At 40.0% G+C, this 23888-nt stretch overlaps 1 protein-coding gene across 3 annotated transcripts in view; it reads left to right on the plus strand.

Annotated features, from left to right (window-relative positions):
• Positions 1-1591: 1591 nt before the first annotated feature.
• Positions 1592-23888, plus strand: part of LOC109427791 (tektin-3) — a 59145-nt gene continuing 36848 nt past the window's right edge. The window contains exon 1 of one of the 3 annotated variants that reach the window (XM_029873973.2): positions 1592-1980. In XM_029873973.2, the coding sequence (XP_029729833.1) occupies positions 1876-1980 (105 nt within the window). In that variant the 5' untranslated portion in view covers positions 1592-1875. Of the gene's footprint in view, positions 1981-12594; positions 12846-13174; positions 13315-23888 lie in introns of those variants that run through there. The other 2 variants (XM_029873974.2, XM_029873975.2) reach the window with 2 other exon arrangements.

Here is a 23888-nt window from a genome sequence, read left to right on the forward strand (position 1 = left end):
ATTCGGTGCATCAAATCACGGCCTTTTCGATTACCCCGTTCATCAGGTATCGTAAGAAAATAGGCACAGACTACATAAGTTACCACCGGTAGTGTTTGTGGTTCCGGGTGTCCCGCCGGAAGTGGCCATATACAAAAGTTAACCAAATTACTGCATGCCACACGTCAAATCGCGGCTTTTTTGATAACCTGATTACCAGTTAGCAAGAAAATAGGCTTAAACAACATTAGAGAACCAACTTTGGGTGTTTTGCCGGAACTACGAAAGTGAGCAAAATCATAGCAAGCGATAGATATGTGTAATTGTTCTCTTCATCATGACAAAACTAAAGTGATCTCAGAACTCATCAAATCACACCATTTCAGATTCCTACTCATCCTTACAGTCAACGTTGTATGGGAAAATTAAAATTTAATCGCAACAACCCTGAACATTTTTTTTCAATCCCCTTTTGCGTCTAAAGTTACTACACAAATTTTTCTATTCGATAATGGCTTTGATAAAATTCTTGCTTTTCTCAATAAAGTATTCTCAGGATTCAGGAACACTTTGGCTGGTTGCGCCCTCGCGCTCTGTAATGTGGATGAAGTTTTATTGGGATTTAGTTTGGGAAATTTTAATTGCTTGCATTTTTTTTTTGTTCAATTTTACATGGATCTTGTAATCAGCTATAATAAAATATAGCCTGAAGTGTACAGAAAAAACTTTGTCGACGACCCCAAAGTGATCTGTGGTTGTGAAAAAGGTTATATCTTAGCTTGTAATCATCGTCTTCATATTGATTGGCCTCCAATGACAGTGAAGGTGGTCAAGCAGTCAACTGAGAGCTCTGATATTTTTAAGCTCTGCCTATACGTTGAACATAACGTCGGAATATGCGTCATCAATAAGTTTTTCTATTCGATGATGGCTTTGTTCTTGCTTTTCTCAATAAAGTATTCTCAGGATTCAGGAACACTTCGGCTTACGTCGACATCATGAGTACATATTCGACGAGAAAGGCATTATCACCACTAGGTGGATTAACCAGGGTTTTTCTCTTACAACCGCGGCTTAATCTGGCGCATTTAAATTTTGACTGAATTATTTTTTCTCTTAAATTGAATTACCAAAAGTAGCAACCATTCAGCACTCTAGCGCCGAATTTAAAAGGCAAATATTGAAATCAATTACAAAGATTTACAACCGATTCCATCGACAAGCATCGGTAAACCAAAAGCGTCAATGTAAATAATTTCCCAGCGCTTGAATAAACAGCTATACGAACAGGCAGGCGGCCGTTTTCGATTTCAGCACAGTGCAATTGTTTACCTATTTAGTTACAAGTGTTTCGATAATTTTCCTCAATCGCACAACAGCAGAACTGTTGTGTGTGTATGCATTGTACTCGCTACTAAAACATTCATAATAACCATGCTCGCTCGATCTTCTTACACGCTCGAATACTAAACAAAGCTTATAATTCTAGGACACTGCACGAAAGCTCTCCATCGTAACAGGTCAGGTTGTTTGCCTCCCCCATCCGTCTTCCACTTTCTCTTGTTAATCCTTGCTCAAGTTGTGCAAATACGGGAATATCCTATCAACGGCCCTCGGTTGGTGGCTCGAGTGCACATGATAAGCCCTTTTCAGTTGCCCATGGGATTCACAGCGGGAAAGTAGGAACGTGATTGTGATTGCGATTTCGTTTCCGATACGACGGAGTCCATGCTCTATAGTGTGATGGCGGTGGCAAACGTAACCAGAAGCCAGCAACAGCAGCAGTAAGCGAAGTGAGTGTGTGTCAGAGTGTAAATCCCTATCGCTCAGAAGAGACGTTCAGAGACAGTCCGTCCCCTAGCCGGTCTGGTCTGGTAGCCGAGCTTTCTCGACAATATGCTGTGCTGGGAAGGAGCTAGTGATTATGACGCATATCCATCCTCGCAGGCTCTCCATGCCGACACCTTCATGCACTCGAGCAGGAAATCAAGTGTGCCACTGGTAAGATGTTGATTGTAGTGCTTTCAGATTCATTTGTTTGTTTATTGACGTAATGAAGACTTGTTGAACCAATTCCTGAGATTAATTAGGTACACAAAAGAAATACTCATTTTTTAATTGCAAAATTGTTGCCTAAAATATGTTTTGTAATTTATAGCTCTATTACAGCGTACACAAGTCAAGTAAAAAATAACTACAGAAAAATAATTAGATTTATTTTTGCTCAATTTCAGCTTATTTCAATAGAACTCATAACCAAAATAGTAAACGCGCGATAATACAGCAAGATCACACTGTAGGTAACTAGTTCGATTCCAAAATGTCCAAAAAACTTTTCGTTATGTAAATTTCCTTGACTTCGTTGCGCATATAATGTCTTTGTGCCTATTACACAACATACAAATTCAAAATGGTCAATGGCTTTCAGTTAATAGCTGTGGAAGTGCTCGTTGAACTTAATGTCCCAAGTAACAATGAATGTTGAACGGTGAGAGCATTAACTGAAAATTGGCTGGTTAATGGTGGCTTAACACAATGACAGCTGAATATTGATCTGAAGTATTGCTTGTTCAACCTCTTTAATCAGCAATACATAGATAGCTGAATATCAAGTTGAATAGAATACTATTCACCTCTGTAACCAACTTTGAAACGTACACCAATATGCAGAATTAATCATATGTATGTAGTTCAACGTCTAATCAAAAAAATTTAACAGCTGACCCAAGCAGTGTTTTCACAGAGTCCTCATAGCTTCTTCAGCCTTAATACAGCTTTCGTTCAACTTATGTTCTTGATTATTCAGACACAACTAGCATTGCTCTCATTTTCGAGGATATGTATACATTTGTGTATGGTGTAGGTGATAAGGTGAGTGTCTATAAATCAAGAGTTCCGAGTTCAATTACCAGTTTCCCATAGAATAATTCGACACTGATTTTTCATTTGGGCCTAACTGACATTTTCGAGTTCTCTTCATCGATCCTTTCTTTGTGTTATCACAGAAAGTGTATTGAGTTTTCCAAAAATTGTTTGGTTGAAATGCGAAGAAGACGACTACATGTTGCTATAAAAAACAAAAAGAATAATGATTTTGTTTGTTTTGATCAAGTTATTAGCGAAAGAGATAGTCGACGAAGAGAAATCGATCAAGTCAGTTAGGGCCTTATGAAAAATCATTGTCGAATTTATACATTCCGAAGCATCTCTTCTGGAAATAGAAAGCCGCGGAAATGGTGAAAATAAGTTTATTTTTTTTTATTTTCAACCAAATTCAATAAATTTAATTTATTGCTGACTAAGCGCTATTCACCCTTAAACCAGCTTTTCAATAAACCTCAAACCAGCTTGAGGTTGGATAAAATCGCCAAAATTAGATGTTTAGGGGCTGAATGAAGAAATGTACATCTGGTGCTCAGCTTTTGTTCAAATGAAGACTGCTTTAAAATGGTGGGAAAAACGATCATCAAATCAGCATCAAATTGTTACCTGGGTGTCATAAGAAGCTTTGTCACGAATGGGGATGTTACGATAAAGAAAAAGAAAAATTAAATATATAAAACTGTTTCATATCTTCCTTCCTTAGTTCTATCTTTATTTATGTGACTTTTTGCACGAGGCAACTTTGTAACTATTCTGTTGATATTAAAGCACTTATCATTTGTTTGTGGTACAAAGCCTGAACTGATTCACTGGGTTCCAATCCGATTTCCGCTTAAATAGAAAAAGACTTGGGAAAAGCGGATTGTCCGTTTTCTTGTAAAAGCTACGGTAATAGGTGGTAATAGGTCACGATGGAGTTCTACTAGTTTCCACTAAGATCACCCTGCACAAACACATATTCGCCCAGCATTCTATTAGTAGAGTAGTTCATTTGAAGTGAATACCCTGAGAATTACCCAAACTGTTCTTGAGTTTAGACCCTAACGCCTACGGGTGTAACGGTAACTTCTTTCATTGTACAAAGCTACGATTTGTAATCCATCATGTCCATTAAGTCTTCTGATAATTCAAAAGACAGTTTCACATCAGTCGAGATATCCTAGGTCATCCAAACTGTTCTTGAGTTTGGATCCTAACGGCTACGGGTGTAACGATGAATTTTTACATTATACAAAGCTACGATTTGTATTACATCATGTCCAGTAAGTCGTTTGATAGTTCTAAGACAGTTTCACATCAGTCGGGATATCCTAGGTCATCCAAACTGTTCTTGAGTTCAGATCCTGAAGTCTGCGGATGTAACGGTAACGTCTTTCATTATACAAAGCTACGATTTGCATTCTAGCATGTCTAGTAAGTCTTCTGAATGTTCAATAGACAGTATAAGATCAATCGCGTCAAAAATGTCACCCCTAGAAACTTTGCTGCTTCCCGAAACAAATGTGTGTGCTGATTTACTTTTTTAATTTTGGGAACCCGATCCAGTTCGTCCAGGACGCAAAGGCATTCACTGCCCCTTGAAATTTTCTCCTTAGGGAACGTCCATAAATTACGTCACGCTTTTAGGGGGGAGGGGGGTTCACTAAAGTGTGACAATCCATACAAAAATTCCACAGCTCTCATACAAAAATTGTGACATAGGGGGGAGGGGGGGTTGAAAATGGGCAATTTTTGCGTGACGTAATTTATGGACGCTCCCTTATGGCAGCAGAATGTTTACCGATCACCACGAGCAGAATCTCGTCGGATAAGAAGAATGTAGAAAGAAAAGTGTTACGGCAAGACAATCACTGATCCTTGGTGAACTAATCCATTGATTTATACTAATGCTTTTGATTGCATGACTCTAAAACTTCAATAAGAAAGGAAGCTTTTAATAATGTGCCCAGTGACTCTGCATGTCACAAGCAGGGATGGGAAATGTCATAAAAATGTCATTTCGTTATTTGCCAATTTCACTGCACTTAGTCGGAAATGTTAATCGACGATATCATTGGTTATTTATCCAGAACTAATCAACGTTTTGGACTGATGATGCGTACGAACAGAAATTTACAACGGAAATGCAGCTTTTAGGATTCAACCGGTGCAGGTAGGTGGCCAACTTTTATGAGCACACGTTGATGAGACCAGCAGCGATCCTTGTTAGCTGCTATGTTGGTTTTGAGCTGGTGAATGACATCCCTAACTTCCCACAGCGTGGGAGTGTAGCGATCAGAGTGAAACACGTATTAACTGTTTAACGGTTTATTACAGTATGACTCTGTTATTCCTACCGTCTGTCACTACTCAAATGTCAGTGCCTACTGTGATAATAATTGTTGAGTGTATTAGTGTATTATTGTGAGATGTTCAATGACTTATGATAATTACTACATTTCGGTCATCCTGACCCAGCGATGTCCTCATCGACATCATCATCACCCGTTAAACTACTAGAAGATAGCCATTTTCGCATGTTTCCAGGTGAACAAATTGAACTGTATGGAAGGCAAGAGACTTGAAATCCGTCTATGTCGGTAACTAAATAACGATCGTTTGGTAAAATTTTCTTGATTTTATAAGGTCCTTTAAATTTCCTGGACAGTTTATGATTATCAACTGATTTTATTACCACAAAATCGCCCTCTTTATAGTCTTGCACACCTTTTCGTTTTTTATCAACATTGCGTTTATTGTAAATTTGAAGCTTATCAATGTTTTCTTTTGCAACTTTTCTAATTTCTTCAATATTTGGAGATTCGGTGACTAACTGATTGCTTTTAACAAGAGTTTCCAAGTTATGCTCTACTCTATTACAATGATTTTGAAGTTTGCCAAATAACAGTACACTAGGATAATTTTTTATCGATCTATTAAAAGTGTTGTTATAAATAAATTCAATATTTGGTAATAATTCATCCCATTTTTTATTAGAATCATTCAACAGTTTGGCCAACATTGGCGTAAGAGTTCTGTTAACCCTTTCTGCTTGCCCATTTGCCTCTGGAGTGTATGCAGCTGTCTTTATATGTTCAATTAAACGATCTGAGCAATATTTCTTAAATTTATCAGAGGTGAAACAACTTCCTCTATCCGAAACTATTCGTGTTGGTTTGCTGTAGTGATTTATATAGATATTTAAATTTTTCAAAACTTCATTCGTATTTGTAGATTTAGTTGGATAAAATTTGACAAATTTTGTAAAACCATCAATAACAACCAAAATGAATTTAAAACCTTTTGAAGATCGTAATTGTATTGGGCCATAATGATCAATATGTAAAGTATGAAAAGGAGTTTCACCTTTATCAATATTTTTTAAGAATCCTTCTTTTTTAGAGTCAGACGGACTATAAAATATGCAACTTAAACAATTTTTTATATACTTTTTAACCATTTTTCTCATATAAGAAAACCAGTAAAACTTTTTCTGTAATAGTTTTTTCGATTCCTATATGCCCTAAATTGTCATGGCAAATTTTAATTATATTATCCAACATTGTTTTTGGGATCACTAATAACAATTTATTGTTGTCTTTTCTGAATAAAATTCCGTTTTTCAGCTCGAAATTAGGAAATGTGTGTGTTTCCAAATGTGTTTTAATCAGTGTCGCGAAGCATCAGCGTATAAGTCACAAAAAAGCTGATAAACACCAAGCTTGTATCACCCTGTCTCTGCGGTTTCTGATTCTTTCTCTCTACAGTCGCTAACACCAGAAAAGACAGAATCCCATCATAGTCACCCGGTCACACTTGTTTTGCTACAATCATCCTGACTTGGATACGGCTCATGTGAGTGTCATGACCCTCTCCGTCGCCTCAAGCAGATGCACGCGCAACAGCATGTAAAACTATGCATGTGTATTATCACAAGCACGGTACTACGTCATAAATCCTATTCGTTTTGCATAGCTCAGTTTAAACGCACACATTGAGCGCACCACGCAGTTCGCCCTGGCTACGGCAAACGTTCTCACTTCGCCCGTTATGCATCGTTGCTCTGAGAGATTGATTCTCTCGCAACCCGCCTGAAGCATACTCAGCAACTGCTATCGCTGCAAAGCTGCGAAGGGTGGAACCCACAACATGTTTGTCATTCCAGGCGTGACATGCTTGTTGGTTCGTATCACCTTGTGAAGGGTGACTCCAGAAAGCGGTTCAAGTGATTGTCTCGTGATGGTCGCGATTATTCGCAAGACTGGTTTTAATATTTCTTAACTTTTCGTCCTGTTCTTGAGCTAAAATGACGTTTCTTTCTACTTCTTCAGTGTTTAATAAGTTAACTGTTCCAACCGTACTTGTATCTTTATTTCCATCAGTGACTGGAGGTAAATTTCCGTCACTCATAGCTAATCTACTTAAGGCATCAACATGGCGCATTTTCATTCCATCTCTAAACTCCAAAGTATAATTGTAATTTTCTAAAAATGAAGCCCAACGACTTATTTTTGGATTAATTTTTTTTTTCGCTAAGGTTTGAGCCAAAGCATTGCAGTCAGTGAAAACTTTGAATTTCAATCCTGATAAATACACATGAAAGCGCTTTATTGCATGCACTACTGCAAGTGTCTCCAGCTCGAAACTATGCAGTTTTGCCTCAAACTCATCAGTTTTCTTGCTGAAAAAGCTAACAGGATGAAGTTTTCCATTGTTTTGCTTTTGCAATAATGCAGTTGTGTTTCAGCTTTTGAGTCATATAATGCTAAAATGGGAGCCGAAACAAGTTTATCTCTAAGTTGAAGAAAGGAATTCATTTCAGAATCACCAAATGAAAAAACCGAATCTTTTTTCAATAGATTGTAAAGTGGTCTTGCTATTAATGCAAAATTTTGAATAAATTTTCTAAAGTAGCTAGTCAAACCCAAAAATCTCTGAACATCCTTCGAAGTTTTTGGCACGGGAAATTGCAATACTGACTCAATGTGGGTTTTACTTGGCTTTCGTCCAAACTCGCTAATAACATAACCTAAATATTCAATTTCGCTATGACAAAATTTACATTTATCAAAATTAAGCTCCAATAAATTGTTACTAAGAATTTCAAATACTTCTTTGAGTGTTTCCAAATGTTCTTCAATAGTTCTAGAAGCAATCAAAATGTCGTCAATATAAACACAAATCTTTCCTTCCTCAATTAGTTTCTTAAAAATTTTGTTCACATATCGTTGAAAAACTGCAGGAGCATTGCAAAGTCCAAAAGGGACTCGCATATATTCATATTGACCACCAGGAGTAACAAATGATGTAAATTTTGTGCATTCTGAAGCTATTCTTATTTGATGAAATCCTGATTTTAAATCCAAAATTGAGAATATCTTTTTGCCTTTTAATTTATCAAATATATCTTCTATCAAAGGTAAAGGATAATTATCACGAAATGTATCTTTATTTAGCTTTCTATAATCTACACATAATCGTATATCATTATTCTTTTTTGGAATTACTACGATGGGACTTGCGAAAGGAGAATCACTTTCTTTTATGATGCCTGATTCAAGAAGTTCATTAACTTTTTGATCAACTTTTAATTTATCATTGTGTGAAAGTCTCCTTGGCTTAAAATGAAAAGGTGCACCTGACTTTAAAACTATTTTCATTTCATAATCTACCTGTGGTCTTATTGGTCGCTTAAAATCAAAATAATATTTTTTAAGAACAAACTTAAAATTTTCCAAATGATCTTTATCAATGCCACCTGTATTTTCTAGAATTTTTTGAAAATCAACGGAACAAACAGTGTCTATTACCTTTTTTTCTGGTCCAATCTGCACACTCGTGAAAACTGGTTTTTCAAAAATCTTTATATGGCCATTTTCTATAATTGTACGTATTCCTGGCTTCATGATTACATCCCTCCCAATAATAATGTCATATGAGCTCATCACTGAATCAGGAACAACTAAAAAATTAACTTTCAAAGATAAATTTTGAATTGAAACATTCGTCACGAAACATCCCACAATGTCAAGCCTGGTTCCTCCGATACCCTTGTAAGAAATTTTATCATCATATTCAATTATATTGTCTTTTTGTACTAAACTAAGGCGTATCAGACTAACCGGGCTGCCTGTGTCGAACAATGCTTCATATCGAGTGTTAGAATTTGTAAAGTGTATAGCTACCAGTCCATTCCTAGCTTTGTCGGTTATTTGGGGTTTTACAGCTCCAATCTTCACTGTCTTCTCCATACGATCCTGTCTCCTGATCCGATCCTGATTGTGGGCGTCAAAATGTTTGCAGTTGTAAGCTTTCTTTTTGCGGCATTGGGCAGCGACATGACCAGGCGAATTACAGTTGTAGCACACAATGGTCTTGAACACTTCATGTGGTGGAAGGCGAATGGATGTAAAAGCTTGAAGAAGTGCACTGACCGTCGAAAATCTGGATAGTTTGGCGAAATTTTTCAAATTGTTGTCCGGGATTCCTTCAATAGTGTATTCTATCAACTCCATCTCTTCAAGGTTTAACGGCGCGGCAAGGATTCTTTTGTCGATGAAATATTCTTGAAATGATTCGTTACTTTTCCATTTTCGATGTTCAAGTTTCCTCCTTAATTCCAGAGATACCACTGTTTTTGCAAACGTTGTTTTCAAAAGCTTGAGAATTTCGGGCAAACTTAACGTGAAACGGTTTTGGTACGACTGCATCCATTTCTGAGCGTTTCCCCGTAATTTTTTGAAAATTATTAACTTCATTATTTCTTGATTGATTTGAAAAATTTTTCCTGTGTGTTCAATGCTGCTGATGAAATGCTCAACGTTTTCTTCTTCATATCCAGAAAAGCTCGGAATAAACTGCCACAGATCATCCAATTTCACGGAAAAAGTTGAATTTTGCATCTCCGTAAGAACTTCGGTTCTAACTCCAATAACTCGATCTCCAGACACATTTTCACGAAGATTCGTTCAGGTGCTTGATTGGGTGTTCATAACATCGGGTTGGGTTTCTCCAGCCAAAGAAGGAAGATTTCTTCCGAGATCCTTCAGCATTTCAAGATCCGACATGACCAATAAGGACTCAGGAACGTTTCAACAACTATTCGGGAACGACTATTGAAAAGCGTTTGGCTTTATCCCACTTCTGATATGTAGCGATCAGAGTGAAACACGTATTAACTGTTTAACGGTTTATTACAGTATGACTCTGTTATTCCTACCGTCTGTCACTACTCAAATGTCAGTGCCTACTGTGATAATAATTGTTGAGTGTATTAGTGTATTATTGTGAGATGTTCAATGACTTATGATAATTACTACAGGGAGTTGGATCATTTCCGTCCTTTGCTGCTCTGACGAAATCGTTGTCTTTTTTGCCCTTGTCCTCCGTGCCTCCGTGGAGAATCGTTGCTCATAAAAGTGCTGCTTCCACCTTTCAATGACCCACGTCCGTCCCTCAGTAGGTTCCCATCTTTATGCCTGCAGATTTCGGCTCGTGGCAAGAAGCCGTTTGTTGATGCATTAAACTTTTGATAGAACTTCTGTGCTCCTTGAGAACAGCACATCAGTTCCACTTCCTCGCACTCCGTTTCTTCCAGGCAGTGTTTTTTTCTAAAAAGAACGGGTATGCTATTTCTGCTTCAGAACGATATCCACGTTCTGCCAAGTTCCATGCTGCAGCATTACTACCCATGCAGCGTTCTTCCAAATCAAAATCGATCTGCATTCTGCGTCAAACCTTTCGTACCGTCGACTCCTTTCAACGTATTCATTGGTGTTTTCGGCTGCCTCGTTGATGGATGATACAGTACTTCAGCAGCCCTCTACATCAAACTCGCTTTCGTTTGGCAACGCCGCCGCCTCGAGATTATGCATGTTTACTGAGGCAACATCCCATTGCTTAAGTCTCTCTAGGTTGTACCGTAGCGATCGCCAGTACCGTACATTGTTGGTGATGGATTTTTTGGGCGCAGTTTAATCACCACCAGAGAGTGATTATAGTCGATATTAGCGCCACGATAGGTCCTGACGTCGATAATGTCGGAGAAGTGCCTTCCATCAATCAGAACTTAATCGATATGCGTTTACGTCTGCTATGGTGATCTTCAGGTGTATCGATAAAGGAGACTGTGTTTGAAAAAGCTGCTAAGCATGGCAATGTTTTTGAAGGCGTCGAAATTGATGAGCCGTAGGCCGTTTTTGACAGCGATCGTATTCACCTACGAGCTGCGCGTAGTGTGTGTCCTTGTCATCATCAGGATTCAGAGCTTTCGGAGTGAGAGCTGTTTACGTTAATTATAAGTTGAAGAACTGGCCCTTTATCTTCAATCTGAACATTCTTTCTAAGATCGGCCTCCAGCCGATCAAGCGTCTCTCCATATCTCCCATTACGTGAAAGCTGATCCTAGATCGCGTGTATTGCAGCAGCTCTGGTTGACGGTATGATAACCTCCAAAACTTTCGCACCATGGATCATATCCAACACACTTTCAGCAGTGCTCTTGAACCCGCGCCGCGGTTTTTCAGTAGTTCGGCGTCCTGCGGAAGCTCACAATGAAGTTAAGAGATCGGCAGTTCCACAAACCGAGTTACCGATCGCAAGTCCGTTTCGTTTGTTGAGGTCATTGCCGTTGGTCACGGATCGTATTATTCTGATGCAGATTTTCCGGTGCAATGCTTTCATTACTGCTGGTTCGCAGGGCTGGACGCCAAGACCCTTCTTTCCGGAGGACTAAAGTGCACAGATGAGCTTAGGGCCCTTCCATGACACTCGGACGTCGATCAGCCGCACCTAAAATTGGGATCAGACGCTGTTGTGAGTCGTTCCTCCTGGAGAACAGGCAATCAGGTTTGCAGAAGCAAACCACCCTTGCCTGTCAGCCTACGACCAAAGTTCTCATCGGGATTAGTTATCCATTATCCAATCATCTCTAAGGTTGCTCGTAACCCAGCCAGTGCCACGCGAAGGTAGGGACAGCAGTTGCTGGGCAGCGGCTAATGGATCTCAATGGGATCTGAATTGCGCGAAACACCCAACTTTTACCGTGCCAACTAAATATAAAGTGAACCTCAATATTCAATTGAATTACAATAATGGTTGTGCCTTTTTAAGCGGTTTCAAATTTTAAGCCACGGGTTAATGTACGGGACACTGAAGATGGCCTCACAGTTGAAATCGAATTACCTGTCACAGAATACAAACTCATAGTTGGAATTTAACGGAACTGTTTGCGATTATGATCCATGATTTTTTAGAAGTTTCAATTAAATTTATGGAAAACGAATTTTCTCTGTTTTCATGATACACACAAATACTCTTAACGTAAGTCGTTGTATCAGGTTGAATTAGAGCTTCCGCTATAGCAGCGTTTATACGTATGTGCTCAAAACTCTACATAATAACTATCTCCTATTTCAATCAATCGGTTCGATAAAAAAATACTTCTAGTTGCTAGCCGTTGAATGTAACTGACCTTATTTCCAAGTAGTTCCGAATCCTAGAATTCGTTATCGAGCAAACACACATTTCAAAAAAAAACATTCCATCACACTAAAACTGCAGAAGGCCACCTCGTTTTGCCTTCCTCCCTAGCATACCGCGCAATGTTGTCTAATCGAAGATCTATGGTTGGTTATTGCAAGCATAACTACGGTCCTGTAAAGCTATGAAGCCAATACACAGGCCGTCGTCGCGCCAGACATAATTCCGATTCACAACACATTGAAACCATCAGGAACTGAATCATCGAAAGCGAACGGTTCCGCACTCCATTCAAGTTCTGAACGTTGCCGAATTGAGAAGTGGCTGCCGTTATTTTCTGTTCCATTAAATTGTGCTACATAGTTAAATTGGTGCAGTTCAAGTAGGGAAAAAAATCGCAAAAATGAAATAAATTAATCGGAGGAAAAACCAACAACACGGGAAGCGGCTGTGGAAAGCTTTGGATTAATTGTTTGAAAGCTCTCAAACACGTTTCCCGCAAAGTGATGGCATTCGAAGTGCAAGTAATTATCCGATCATTAAAATAATGTTACGTCAGTACACACTTGAAATCCTCATTTGCACCACAGAATGTTGCAGCAAGGTCAAAGGCCTATTTATATCCATGAGCATTTCCGGTGGATTGTGTGCACGAAAAAAAGTAGAACAAAAGTTGAAATCGTTATGACACCTCCCTCTACAGATATCGCACCTCGCGCGCAGGCGATTGTTTTATCAATTTTCGATTTCCAACCAAGCTTCAGCAGCAATCGCAAGGCCCACATGCTCCAACAACGGTGATACTCAAGGGGTACGCCAACGGTTAGTGGCTGTTAATGAAGCTATCGTTCAGTTTCGCTCTGTGCTGGGAGCTGAAAAGTGAGAGTTTGTGTCAAGGAAGTGAAGTGTGATGTGGATTCAACACTACAGCTGTTTCATTTGAGGGTCATCATCATATACACCGCGTGACAGACCGTGGCTATGTGGAGAAATGTGAATGTCGATTTTTTTTTTTTATTAGGAAGTGCTTTACATTGTTGAAAGCGGATTCTTGCACACATTGTATTTTTAAGGACCTTCAAATCGAAATTCATGAAGATTTCCACCGCAAGGATAAATCTTGATTTTTTTTGAGTTACTGGTGCCACTATACTTGCTTTTATATTTTGAAAGCTGTAAAAGACCGTTGTTTCTGGAATTCTGCATCGATCCAATAAACAATTCGTCCTATCAACCTTGGTGGCATCAAAACCTTGACGAATCACGCTCAACCTGCTTTGCTCATCCCGTTTGCCTCACTTCTTCTTCAACTAATTGGGTCAGTCGTAAATATACTTTGCAGTGTTACCTACCCATAATGTCCTGCCTAGTGTATCCTTCCAACTTTTGTATACTTGAGGTCGTTATAGAACGGAACAAGGAATTCATTACACTGTTTGACAATTTTTTTCAAAATTTGGTGTTATGGAATAAAAAAGAACAAGTGCCATAGTGAAAAAAAAACTTTGAAAAATATTGGACCGGGCCTTCACAATTCATGACCGAAGTTTGTATAGAAAACTTGGGGTGTTCAATTGATATGTGCATTAGAACGCTTACTTACCTTACCGGTCAGGCTAAGGTCAGAGTGGCCTCTGCTGTACATAGTATCCGTCTCTATTCTGCTTGGTCCATGGGTTTGTGTCTCCAGTTGCGCAGATCGTCCTCCACCTGATCGACCCATCTAGCTCGCTGCGCATTACGTCTTCTTGTACCGGTCGAATGTCTCTCGAGAACCATTTTAGTCGGGTTGCTATCCGACATCCTGATGACGTGACCCGCCCACCGTAGTCTCCCGATTTTCGCGGTGTGGACGATAGTTGGTTCTCTCAGCAGCTGATGTAGCTCGTGGTTCATTCGCCTTCTCCAAGTCCCGTATTCCATCATCATTCCGCCGTAGATGGTGTACGCAACACCTTCCGTTCGAAAACTCCAAGGGCGCGTAGGGTCCATGTTTCGTGCCCATAGAGGACTACCGGTCTAATCAGCGTTTTGTAGATAGTTAACTTCGTGTTACGGTGAACTTTATTCGATCTTTGAGTTCTGCGGAGTCCAAAGTAAGCACGATTTCCTGCCACAATGCGCCTCTGAATTTCTCTGCTGGTGTCGTTGTCGGCGGTCACCAGTGAGCCCAAGTACACGAATTCTTCAACCGCCTCAATATCATCACCGTCGACATAAATTCGGGGTGGCGGGCGCGGTGATTCCTCCCTGGAGCCCTTTGCCATCATGTTCTTTGTCTTCGACACATTAATGACTAATCCGATTCGCCTGGTTTCACTCTTTAGTCGGATGTACGTTTCCGCCATCGTCTAAAATTTACGAGCAATAATATCAATACCATCAGCGAAACCAAGCATCTGAACGTACTTCACGATACCTTCCATCCATTCCTCCGGTAATAATTCCTCCTAGCGTACACCGTTGATCAACCCCTTCCGGAAGCCAAACTGGTTTTCCGAAAGCCAACAGTCATCTGAATTCTCGTTAGACCATCAACCTCGGCAGAATGATCCGTTCCAACAGTTTCTCGGCGGTATCCAGAAGGCAGAAAGGCCTGTATTCCGACGGGTCGCCAGATGGCTTCCCAGGTTTGGGCAATACAATCACTCTTTGCCTTTTCCACCTCTTCGGAAATTCGCTTCTGTCTAGGCACATCTGCATAGTCATTCTGATGGCTACTGTCGTGATATCGTCCTGAACTGGAGTCTTGATCAACTTAGCGACTTCACTATTGCGATGAGCTTGTCGTTCGTCACTGGGGCGACCTCGCTTTGGACGATTTGGTCATAGGGAACGGCGGCACATGGTCTTGCACGATCTTCTGCAGCATCTCAGGGGAGCGTGAGGCCTCTGGGGCAGTTCTGCGCGAAGTTCTGCGATTTCTGGACACTACTAGTATACCGGTATGCGTCCATTTCTAAGTAGGGATCGCCTAGCATTGTGGGGTCCTATGTACGGCTTAGAGTTCCAACAAGATCATCGCTGGATAGATCGTCGGTATTACCCTCCATAAGCAATTGCCCCACAAACGCCGGCTTATCGAAGTGCGAGGTAAGCCATCCCCGATGACTCGATCACCTTTATCCGTGTTCCACCCTGTATCGAATCGCCAGATGGTCACTGTGCAAGTACCCATCGTCGACCCTCCAGTCTGAACTAGGGTTTAGACCCGGGCTACAGAAGGTCACATCAATGATGGACTCAGTACCGTTCCTACTGAAGGTTTTTTGTAGCCTACATTCGAGACACTCACGTTCAGTCTGATCAAAGCTTCGAGTAGAACCCAGCTTCTCCGTTAGTCGAGCGGCTACCCCACTCTATTGCCCAGGCGATGAAGTCTCCACCAATGACCACGGGACTCAATTCCGCTAGTGCGCTTGATAACGAGAACAGACGAGAACTGGGCTATCGATCACCTGGGTAGGGCGTTACTCTGCGTCATTACATTTTCAGCAGAACATGCCGTTGATCCTCGCTATTGCGAAGCCCACGTGCGACGTGGGAATAATTTCCTAGACCGGAAAACGACCGGTTGTACGGATCGCCGCTACCTTGGTTTTATCAGCTACCGAGTTACCATCATCGGGAGGGACGTAGCATGGGTCCGATAGTAGGGTTATGTTTGTATTTGACTCCGAGACTGACTGCTACAGCAACTGTTGTGCGGCTTCACAGTGGTTTAGGCTTAGCTGTGTAACCTACATTATCGTCGATTGGTTCGACATCCTCGCGTGTCTGAACATTTAGGCTCACCCATCGTGTGGCCTTTGTTCGCCGTGCAGGTCAGACATTGTTGTGCAGAGTTGCACTCTCTGCCGATGTGGTTTTCTACTTCGCACTTCCTGCAGAGTTTTAGAACAAGTAATTTCAAGTAACTTTGCTGAAGACACCATATAGCTTGGACTTAATTTTTTGGGAGAAAATATGAAAGTTTTAAAAAACAACCTCAAAATCAGTTTTTTGAACTTTTCCATGATTGTATCGTAAAATTTCAACGTGATATGTTCTACAAGTTTGTAGGTACTACTGGAATACATTATCTTACCGAAAACACCAACTCTGTAAAATTGAAAATTGCTCCAGTAAACCAATTTTTTTGAAAAAATGTCACTATTTTCACTATTGAATATTTTTTGAATAGGCACTTTTTGGCAGCTGTGCTATCAAAATTTCACTGGCTCATCATGTCCAGAATAGACCAAAAGTGACTTAACAATCGGGTCTGATAAGGCACTTTGATTTCTGATGCTATTTTAATAGTCATTTTTCAAAGGAAATATTCACTAATTTCATACAAATCATTTAATACAAACTGAAAACTCACGAAAACTTTTCGACATTAATATTTGTTAATCAAAATAGTATTCTTGTTGAAATAGTCTACATTTCTAACACTGTGGTTGACTTTACATTGAATACCCGACAAAAAATATCGCTTTTTAAATGTTTAGATGAGTTAAAAACTCACTATTGAATATTTTTTGAGTGGGCACTTTTTGGCAGCCGTGCTGTCAAAATTTCTATGGTTCATTATGCCCAGAATAGACCAAAATTGACTTAACAATCGGGTCTGTTAAGGCACTTTGATATCTGAAGCTATTTTAATAGTCATTTTTCAAAGAAAATATTCACAAATCTCATACAACCTTTCGATATTATTTTTAGCTCATCCGAGTAGTAATTCTGAATAAAAAAAACAAGTTAAATAAATGTAAACTATTTCAACTGTTAGTGTCATTTATTTTGAACTACAAATTTTGAAAGAGGGAAAAGCCTCTTTGAATGATTTCTTCATCTATGAAATCTTTCTCAAAAAGGCACAAAACCTTTTTATCTTTTCAAAAAATCGTTATAATATAAAGTTAAAACTAAAGGCTCCTCCGGATAAGTATCCATAATCGAGCCGTGATCTTGATGCGGATTTGTCAAGGGATGAACCAAGGTAATATGTCTACGACGAAGAAATTTTGAAAATCATGGACAGGAATCGACCTAACGGATGCAGTTCTTGAAAACCGCAAAAAATAAATTTAAAAGAGTATCAAACAGCATAACCAATTTCAATAAAATATCTGTGAAGAATTTTCATCATGGCGTAAGATTTACAACCTAGAATTTCTCTAACAGATACTGGCTGTTTTAATGTGATATAATGTTTCACTCGTTTTATTATTATTTTTCTATTTTCAACACAAAACTTGTAGAGGCATTCATTATATTTTCGCCTTTTTAGTTTTTTAACCGAAGTTATAATGTTAACATAGCAAATGAACAGAAATGTTATCATTGTTTTAGTTAATTGATTAATGTTTGTATTTTAACATAAACAAATGCATTGGGAATTACAATAAAAAATTAGATAAAAAACACAGTTTTTAAATAGTGTTAAAAACTCATCTAAAAATTTAAAAAGCGATATTTCTTGTCGTGTATTCAATGTAAAGTCAACCACAGTGTTAGAAATGTAGACTATTTCAACAAGAATACTATTTGGATTAACAAATATTAATGTCGAAAAGTTTTCGTGAGTTTTCAGTTTGTATTAAATGATTTGTATGAAATTTTTGAATATTTCCTTTGAAAAATGACTATTAAAATAGCATCAGAAATTAAAGTGCCTTATCAGACCCGATTGTTAAGTCATTTTTGGTCTATTTTGGACATGATGAGCCAGTGAAATTTTGATAGCACGGCTGCCAAAAAGTGCCTATTCAAAAAATATTCAATAGTGAAAATAGTGAAAAATTTAAAAAAAAAATGGTTTACTGGAGCAGTTTTTAATTTTACAGAAATGGTGTCTTCGGCAAGATAGTGTATTCCAGTAGTACCTACAAACTTGTAGAACATATCACGTTGAAATTTTACAATATAATCATGGAAAAGTTCAAAAAAACTGATTTTGAGGTTGTTTTTTAAAACTTTCATATTTTCTCCCAAGAAATGAAGTCCAAGCTATATGGCGTCTTCAGCAAAGATACTTAAAATTACTTGTTCTACAACTTTGCTGAAGACATCTACCCTCTAAAAAAATATTTTGAAAAAATATTTTTTTGATCGGGTTCACCCTACAGTTTTACCATACAGTGAATATGCATAAAAATAGAGAAGATTTTTCTGAACACATCTTCCAAAGACACCTGTATGCTAAAATGTCATCTAACGACTCTTAGAGGTTTTGATCGTCTTTTTTCAGAATGATCCCACTGTGTGTCAGAGCCTTCACACGCACACGACATGTCTCCTTACTCGAAGCACGCCGCTGGCGACTCGTAGATGCTGAGCGGGCACACCTATCAGCCAACTCTAATCTTGCCGACTACAGTTGCCTTGTTCACATCCCCTACTGGAATCTTCATCGTGGCGAACTGTTCTACCGGCCACCTGGAAGGGGTGTAGAACTGCATTAGTACACTCCGTTGATATTTGCTATTGCGAAGCCCTCCTGGGACGTGGAAATTATTCCCTGGACCGGAACACGGCCGTTTATACAGATCGCCGTCGTTGACGTAACTAGCTTTTTATTTTTTCTCACTCATCCTGCTTCATATACACGAACGGGATGAAAAGAGGTACTAATGCACCCTCTTCTATCCTTGTCTTTCTCGTGTTTGTTCAGGAGAGTGAGAAAACAAAAAAAAACCTCGATACGGCAATGATTGCCGCTAGCTTGGCCTTATCCTCTACCCAGATCCAGTTATCGGGAGGGATGCGGTAGTAGGGCGTCTGTACTTGACTCCGAGACTAACTGCTACTGCAACTGTTGTGCGACTTCACAGTGGTTAAGATTTAGCTGTGTCGTCGGTTGTTTCGACCTCTTTGCATGCCCCTGAATACTTAGGCCCAACCGTCGTGTGTCTTTTATTCACCGTGCAATGCAGACATTTTGGTGCCGATTTGAACTCCCTGACGATGTGGCCTTCTACTCCGTCCTTCATGAAGAGTTTACTACGCCCGACTGCCGACTGCAGTCGCTTTGTTCACCCCTCCCCTACTGGAAGCTTGATCGTGGCGATCTGCGTGCCTGCCGGGCCTTTTCGCAGACGTATCGATGCACCTGGTGTATCTATCTCGCACTGCTGTGCTTGAGGGCGGCTGCGAGATCCTCTGCGTCGGTATTCTCGTTCAGGTTTTTGCACTGGAGAGTCGCCTCCTGTTGTTTCTTCTGTATCTTGTTCCCTGGTGCGTAAACCAGACCCTCGTATTGGCGACCTCGTCAATCCTCCTCTCGCGAACGAGTTCAACGCCACTCCTTCTGTCCCTCTGCGTTCGCTCACTTGTTGGGTTGCAATTGTTGTACTCATTTCTGTTGGGTCTTCCTTAGAGCTAGAGGTGTGCGTCGCCGCCGATTTTTGGTTCACGCCGTCCCCGCCGATTATTTTTCGCCGAACTCAAATTTTTTACGCCGATTTCAAAAACGTATTGAAAAAATATATTATTTCTTGATTTATTTCATTACAATATTTCAAGCAATTCATAGGAGTCATCTCTGCATAGAATTTGTAAGGTCGTTTGCAGCGGTGGTCCATTTTTATGGTCCAAATTTATAACAGTTCTATAAATTTGGAACGCGAAAAAGAGATCAAATTACGCTCAGTTCCACCAGTAGTTGTTTTAAATTCTAAACTTCGCATGTCGCATCAACGATGTTTTGAAAGTGAAAAGTTTGTCATTTGAATTAAATCGAGTTCACAAAGATACCGGAGGTTCCTGAAGATAACTGATGGCTGTAGAAAGAATCTACGGATTCCGAAAATTGAAGAAAGTGCTAGTGATTCTAAAAACATGTTTTTGTCGTGTTCATCTCCAGAAGAGATGAAATTTCTCCAGCAACTCTTTTGAGGATTCTCTTAGCAGTTTCGCCTGGAATTCCGCTAGGAGCTCCTCCGGGAACTCTAGAAGGTTCTTCTGGAACTCGAAGAGTTTCCTCCGAGACATCTTCTAGGAGTTTCTCCGGGCATTGCTACACAATTTTCACTATAACTTATCGTAGTACTTCCTCTAGAAATTCCTTTAAAAGTTACTCCAGATATTCTTTTAGGAGATCCTCCGGAAATTCCTCTAGAAGTTCTTCCTGGGAATTCCTTTAGGAGTTCGTACGGCACTTCCTCAAGGAGCATCTCCGGGAATTCCTCCTCGAGTTCTTCAACGAGTTCATCCGGGAATTCCTTAACGAATTTCTACGGGAATTTCTTAAAGAGTTCATAGAAATTGCACTGAAAATACCAGAAGTTTACTCCGGTAATTCCTCTAGAAGTTCTTTCGGGAATTCTTCTGGAAGTTCTTCCGGCAATTTCTGTAGCAGTTCCTCCTGGAATTCTTGCAGAAGCTTCTTATAGATTTCTTCCTGAAATTCTTCCAGAGGTTTCTCCAGAATGTTCTAGAAGTTCCTGTGGAAATTTCACTAGGATTTCCTCCAAGATTTCCTTCGGGAATTCCTCTACGAGTTCCTCCCAGGATTCCTTACCGATTTTTTTTTTTGGGAATTACACTAAGAGTTTCACCGTGACTGTCTCTAGAAGTTCTTCCGGGAATTTATCTGGGAGTACTTCTGGGAATTCGAACATCTTCGGGAACACCTTTACGAGTTTCACCGGGAAGAAGTTCCCCAGGCAAGTTCACTACAAGTTACTCTATAAGTTTTATCTAGAAGTTGAACTGGGTATGCCAGAGTTTCCTCCGAGAATTCATTTAAGAATTCCCCGGAAGTTCCTCTAGAAGTTCTTCCGGAAATTCCTGTAAAGTTCCTTCAGCTGTTCCTTTAGGAGTCCCTCCAAGGATTCCTCTTAGGAGTTCCTTCAAGATATCTTCCGGGAATACATCCAGAAGTTTCCCCAACGCTCCTCTACGAGTTCTTCCGGAAATTTTTTCATGAATTTCCTGGGGATTCTTCTAGGAGTTACATCGAGAGTTTCTCTGCAACTTTTCTCAGGAATTTATGTGGGAGTTCATCCTGGAATTTTAGGAGTACCTCCGGGAACTTCTCTACGAGTTCCTCTACGACCTCCTCTATGAGTTCCTCAGGGAATTACTTCGGGAATTCCTTTAAGAGTTCATCCGGGAACTCTTCTAGGAATACCTCTGGTAGTTTCTCTACAAGTTTTCCCTTGAATTCCTGTCCGAATTTCTTCCGCAATTTCTCTAGGAGTACCTCCGAAAATTCCTCCGAAAGCTCCTCCGGCAATTTATTTACTAGTTGCTCTAAAAGTATGTCTGGGAGTTGAACAAGGAATGACCTTGTTCCTCTATGAGTTCCTCCGGTAATTCCTCTAAGAATTCCTTCAGCAATTTCTCTAAGAGTTCTTCTAAGATTTGTTTCCGGAATTCTTCCAGGAGTTTCTTCAAACGTTCCTTTAAGATGTTTTTGGAAATTCGTTTAGAAGGCTCATCCGGGAATTCCTGTAGGTGTACCTACGGGAATGCCTGTACGAGTTCCTCCGACAATTATTTTAAGAGTTTTTTCGGAAAATCCTCTAGAAGTTCCACCGGGAATTTCTTTAGGAGGCCATTTTGGATTATTTTTTGCGCAGCTGATAGATGATTCACCATAACAATTATTTCAATAAAGTAAAAAGAAAACTGAATTAAACAATATATAACAAAAACCATAACTATATCGTCAACATGATGAGTTTACTATAAAATAAAACACTGCTATTGATTAACGGAATTAACAAAAAAAATAAAAAATATGGCCACGCCGTTTCACGCCGCCGGCCGCCGCCGCCGAAAATGCATTCGGCGTCACGCCGATCACGCCGCCGCCGCCGGCCAAAAAATTGCAAAACGCCGCCGCCGACCGATTTCAAATCGGCGCACACCTCTACTTAGAGCCGCTATCCCTCACTGCCAATAAACTCACTGCCAATAAGGATGGGAACAAAATCTGCTAGCAAGATTGAGACTAAAACTTTGTCGGCGTCGGTGGTGTAGTGGTAAGCGTGGTTGCCTCTCACCCCAGTCGGTCGGGGTTCAATTCCCGTTGACGCCGATGGGATTTTCTGAGACATAAAATCCGTGATCACGACTTCTCTCGGATAGGAAGTAAAGCCGTAGGTCCCGGCACATGTGTTGATGGGTTCGATATGTAGGGTCCTCAGGTGTGGTGGCTGTCTCCCTGGGGCGTCGGAATTTAAGGCTTAGCTCCTAGACCCAGCCGACGTAAAACACAACTGGCGCCGAACGGTGCTAGTTGGCCAGAAAAAAAGAAGAGACTTAGAACAGACCTAAGTGGTTCATTAAGGCGCAGCCTCAACAAGGAACTAAAGGAAGTCAATAGATTTTTTTTGTGTTGGCTAGTATTCGCGCAGGATTAAAATCATTTAGTTCGGCCCTCTGCATTAAAATCAATGTACATACCTAGAACGGAAAGTCTTCGATGTAACTTTCATAATCTGTTTTTCTTTAATATTATGACATCAACATTCCCAATGAGAATCAACAAGATACGTTTAATAACATAATTTTAAGAAATCCATGCCCGTTTTGTAAACTTTCAATGCGAATAGCATAGCTGTTTCCATAATAAAAGTCTAAACCGATATGCCTCAATAGAATTCCAGATCTGTCGCGAATGAGTATTTTCCATTCTACCATTTGAATACCACCTCCGCCACATGTATTCATTGCTTCCTATATAGAGCAAATCATGCTGTGGAATTTACCCGACAGTGCGAAATCGGTTAATAAATAAATGGAATATCACCTGGGAAACCCGTACCTACCACTACCAGCCGCATTACACCGAGGGGGGCTCCATTTTCCATCGTACTTTTTCCCGAATGGGGTACCCACATGTATGTCGTTCTATTGAGTTGGAGAAATGGGGTCAATTTTTTTGCCATACGCCTGATTCGAGCACGGGGAAAAGTCAAGTGAAAAACTTTTTATTTTCAATTTCGTGCTCTGGTGCCACCTTGCCGTCGCATCGCAGAGCCGCACAAGCCTTTTGGCCCGAACGAAATAAAATCGGACAGTTCATTCATAAACAGTACGTGCGAGATCGAAGTTTCGCAATTTAAAATTATCGATCAGGGACTTGTTTCGGGGTTAAACTTTTTTAATATCGTAGATTTTTATCAGGTGTCATTGGGACGAGGCGAAAACTTGCTTCTGTTTCCGTTCCTAGGAAGCAGCTGCGAATGAGAAGAGTTTCTTCCAACAAACGGATTCCGCTGCTTCCACGCGAAAGAATTCGGAGATATAATCTCTCACTTTGCGCGAAAGTTTGCCGCACACGAAATGGAAGATAGCGGCAAGCGGATTTATTTCAGATTTGAATTTATGCATTGTCTTTTGGCAACAATCTTCCCAACTGAGTGGCATTGACAGTGATTTATTCTATACTTCTTTAATCCAAAACTTTCGTACAACATTTTCGACGGTTTTCTGCTATTGACGTGCGCTTCTAATTGTCCACGTATTGTTTTATGGAGAGCTTTGAAAGAATAGTTGTTCAAAATGGCAAGAGAATCTCTCAATGTTAGTCAGGTCCAGGTCGTATTGAAAAGTTTCATTTATTTCATTTT

This window comes from Aedes albopictus, chromosome 1 (genome assembly GCF_035046485.1).
Source record: "Aedes albopictus strain Foshan chromosome 1, AalbF5, whole genome shotgun sequence".
NCBI lineage: Eukaryota > Metazoa > Arthropoda > Insecta > Diptera > Culicidae > Aedes > Aedes albopictus.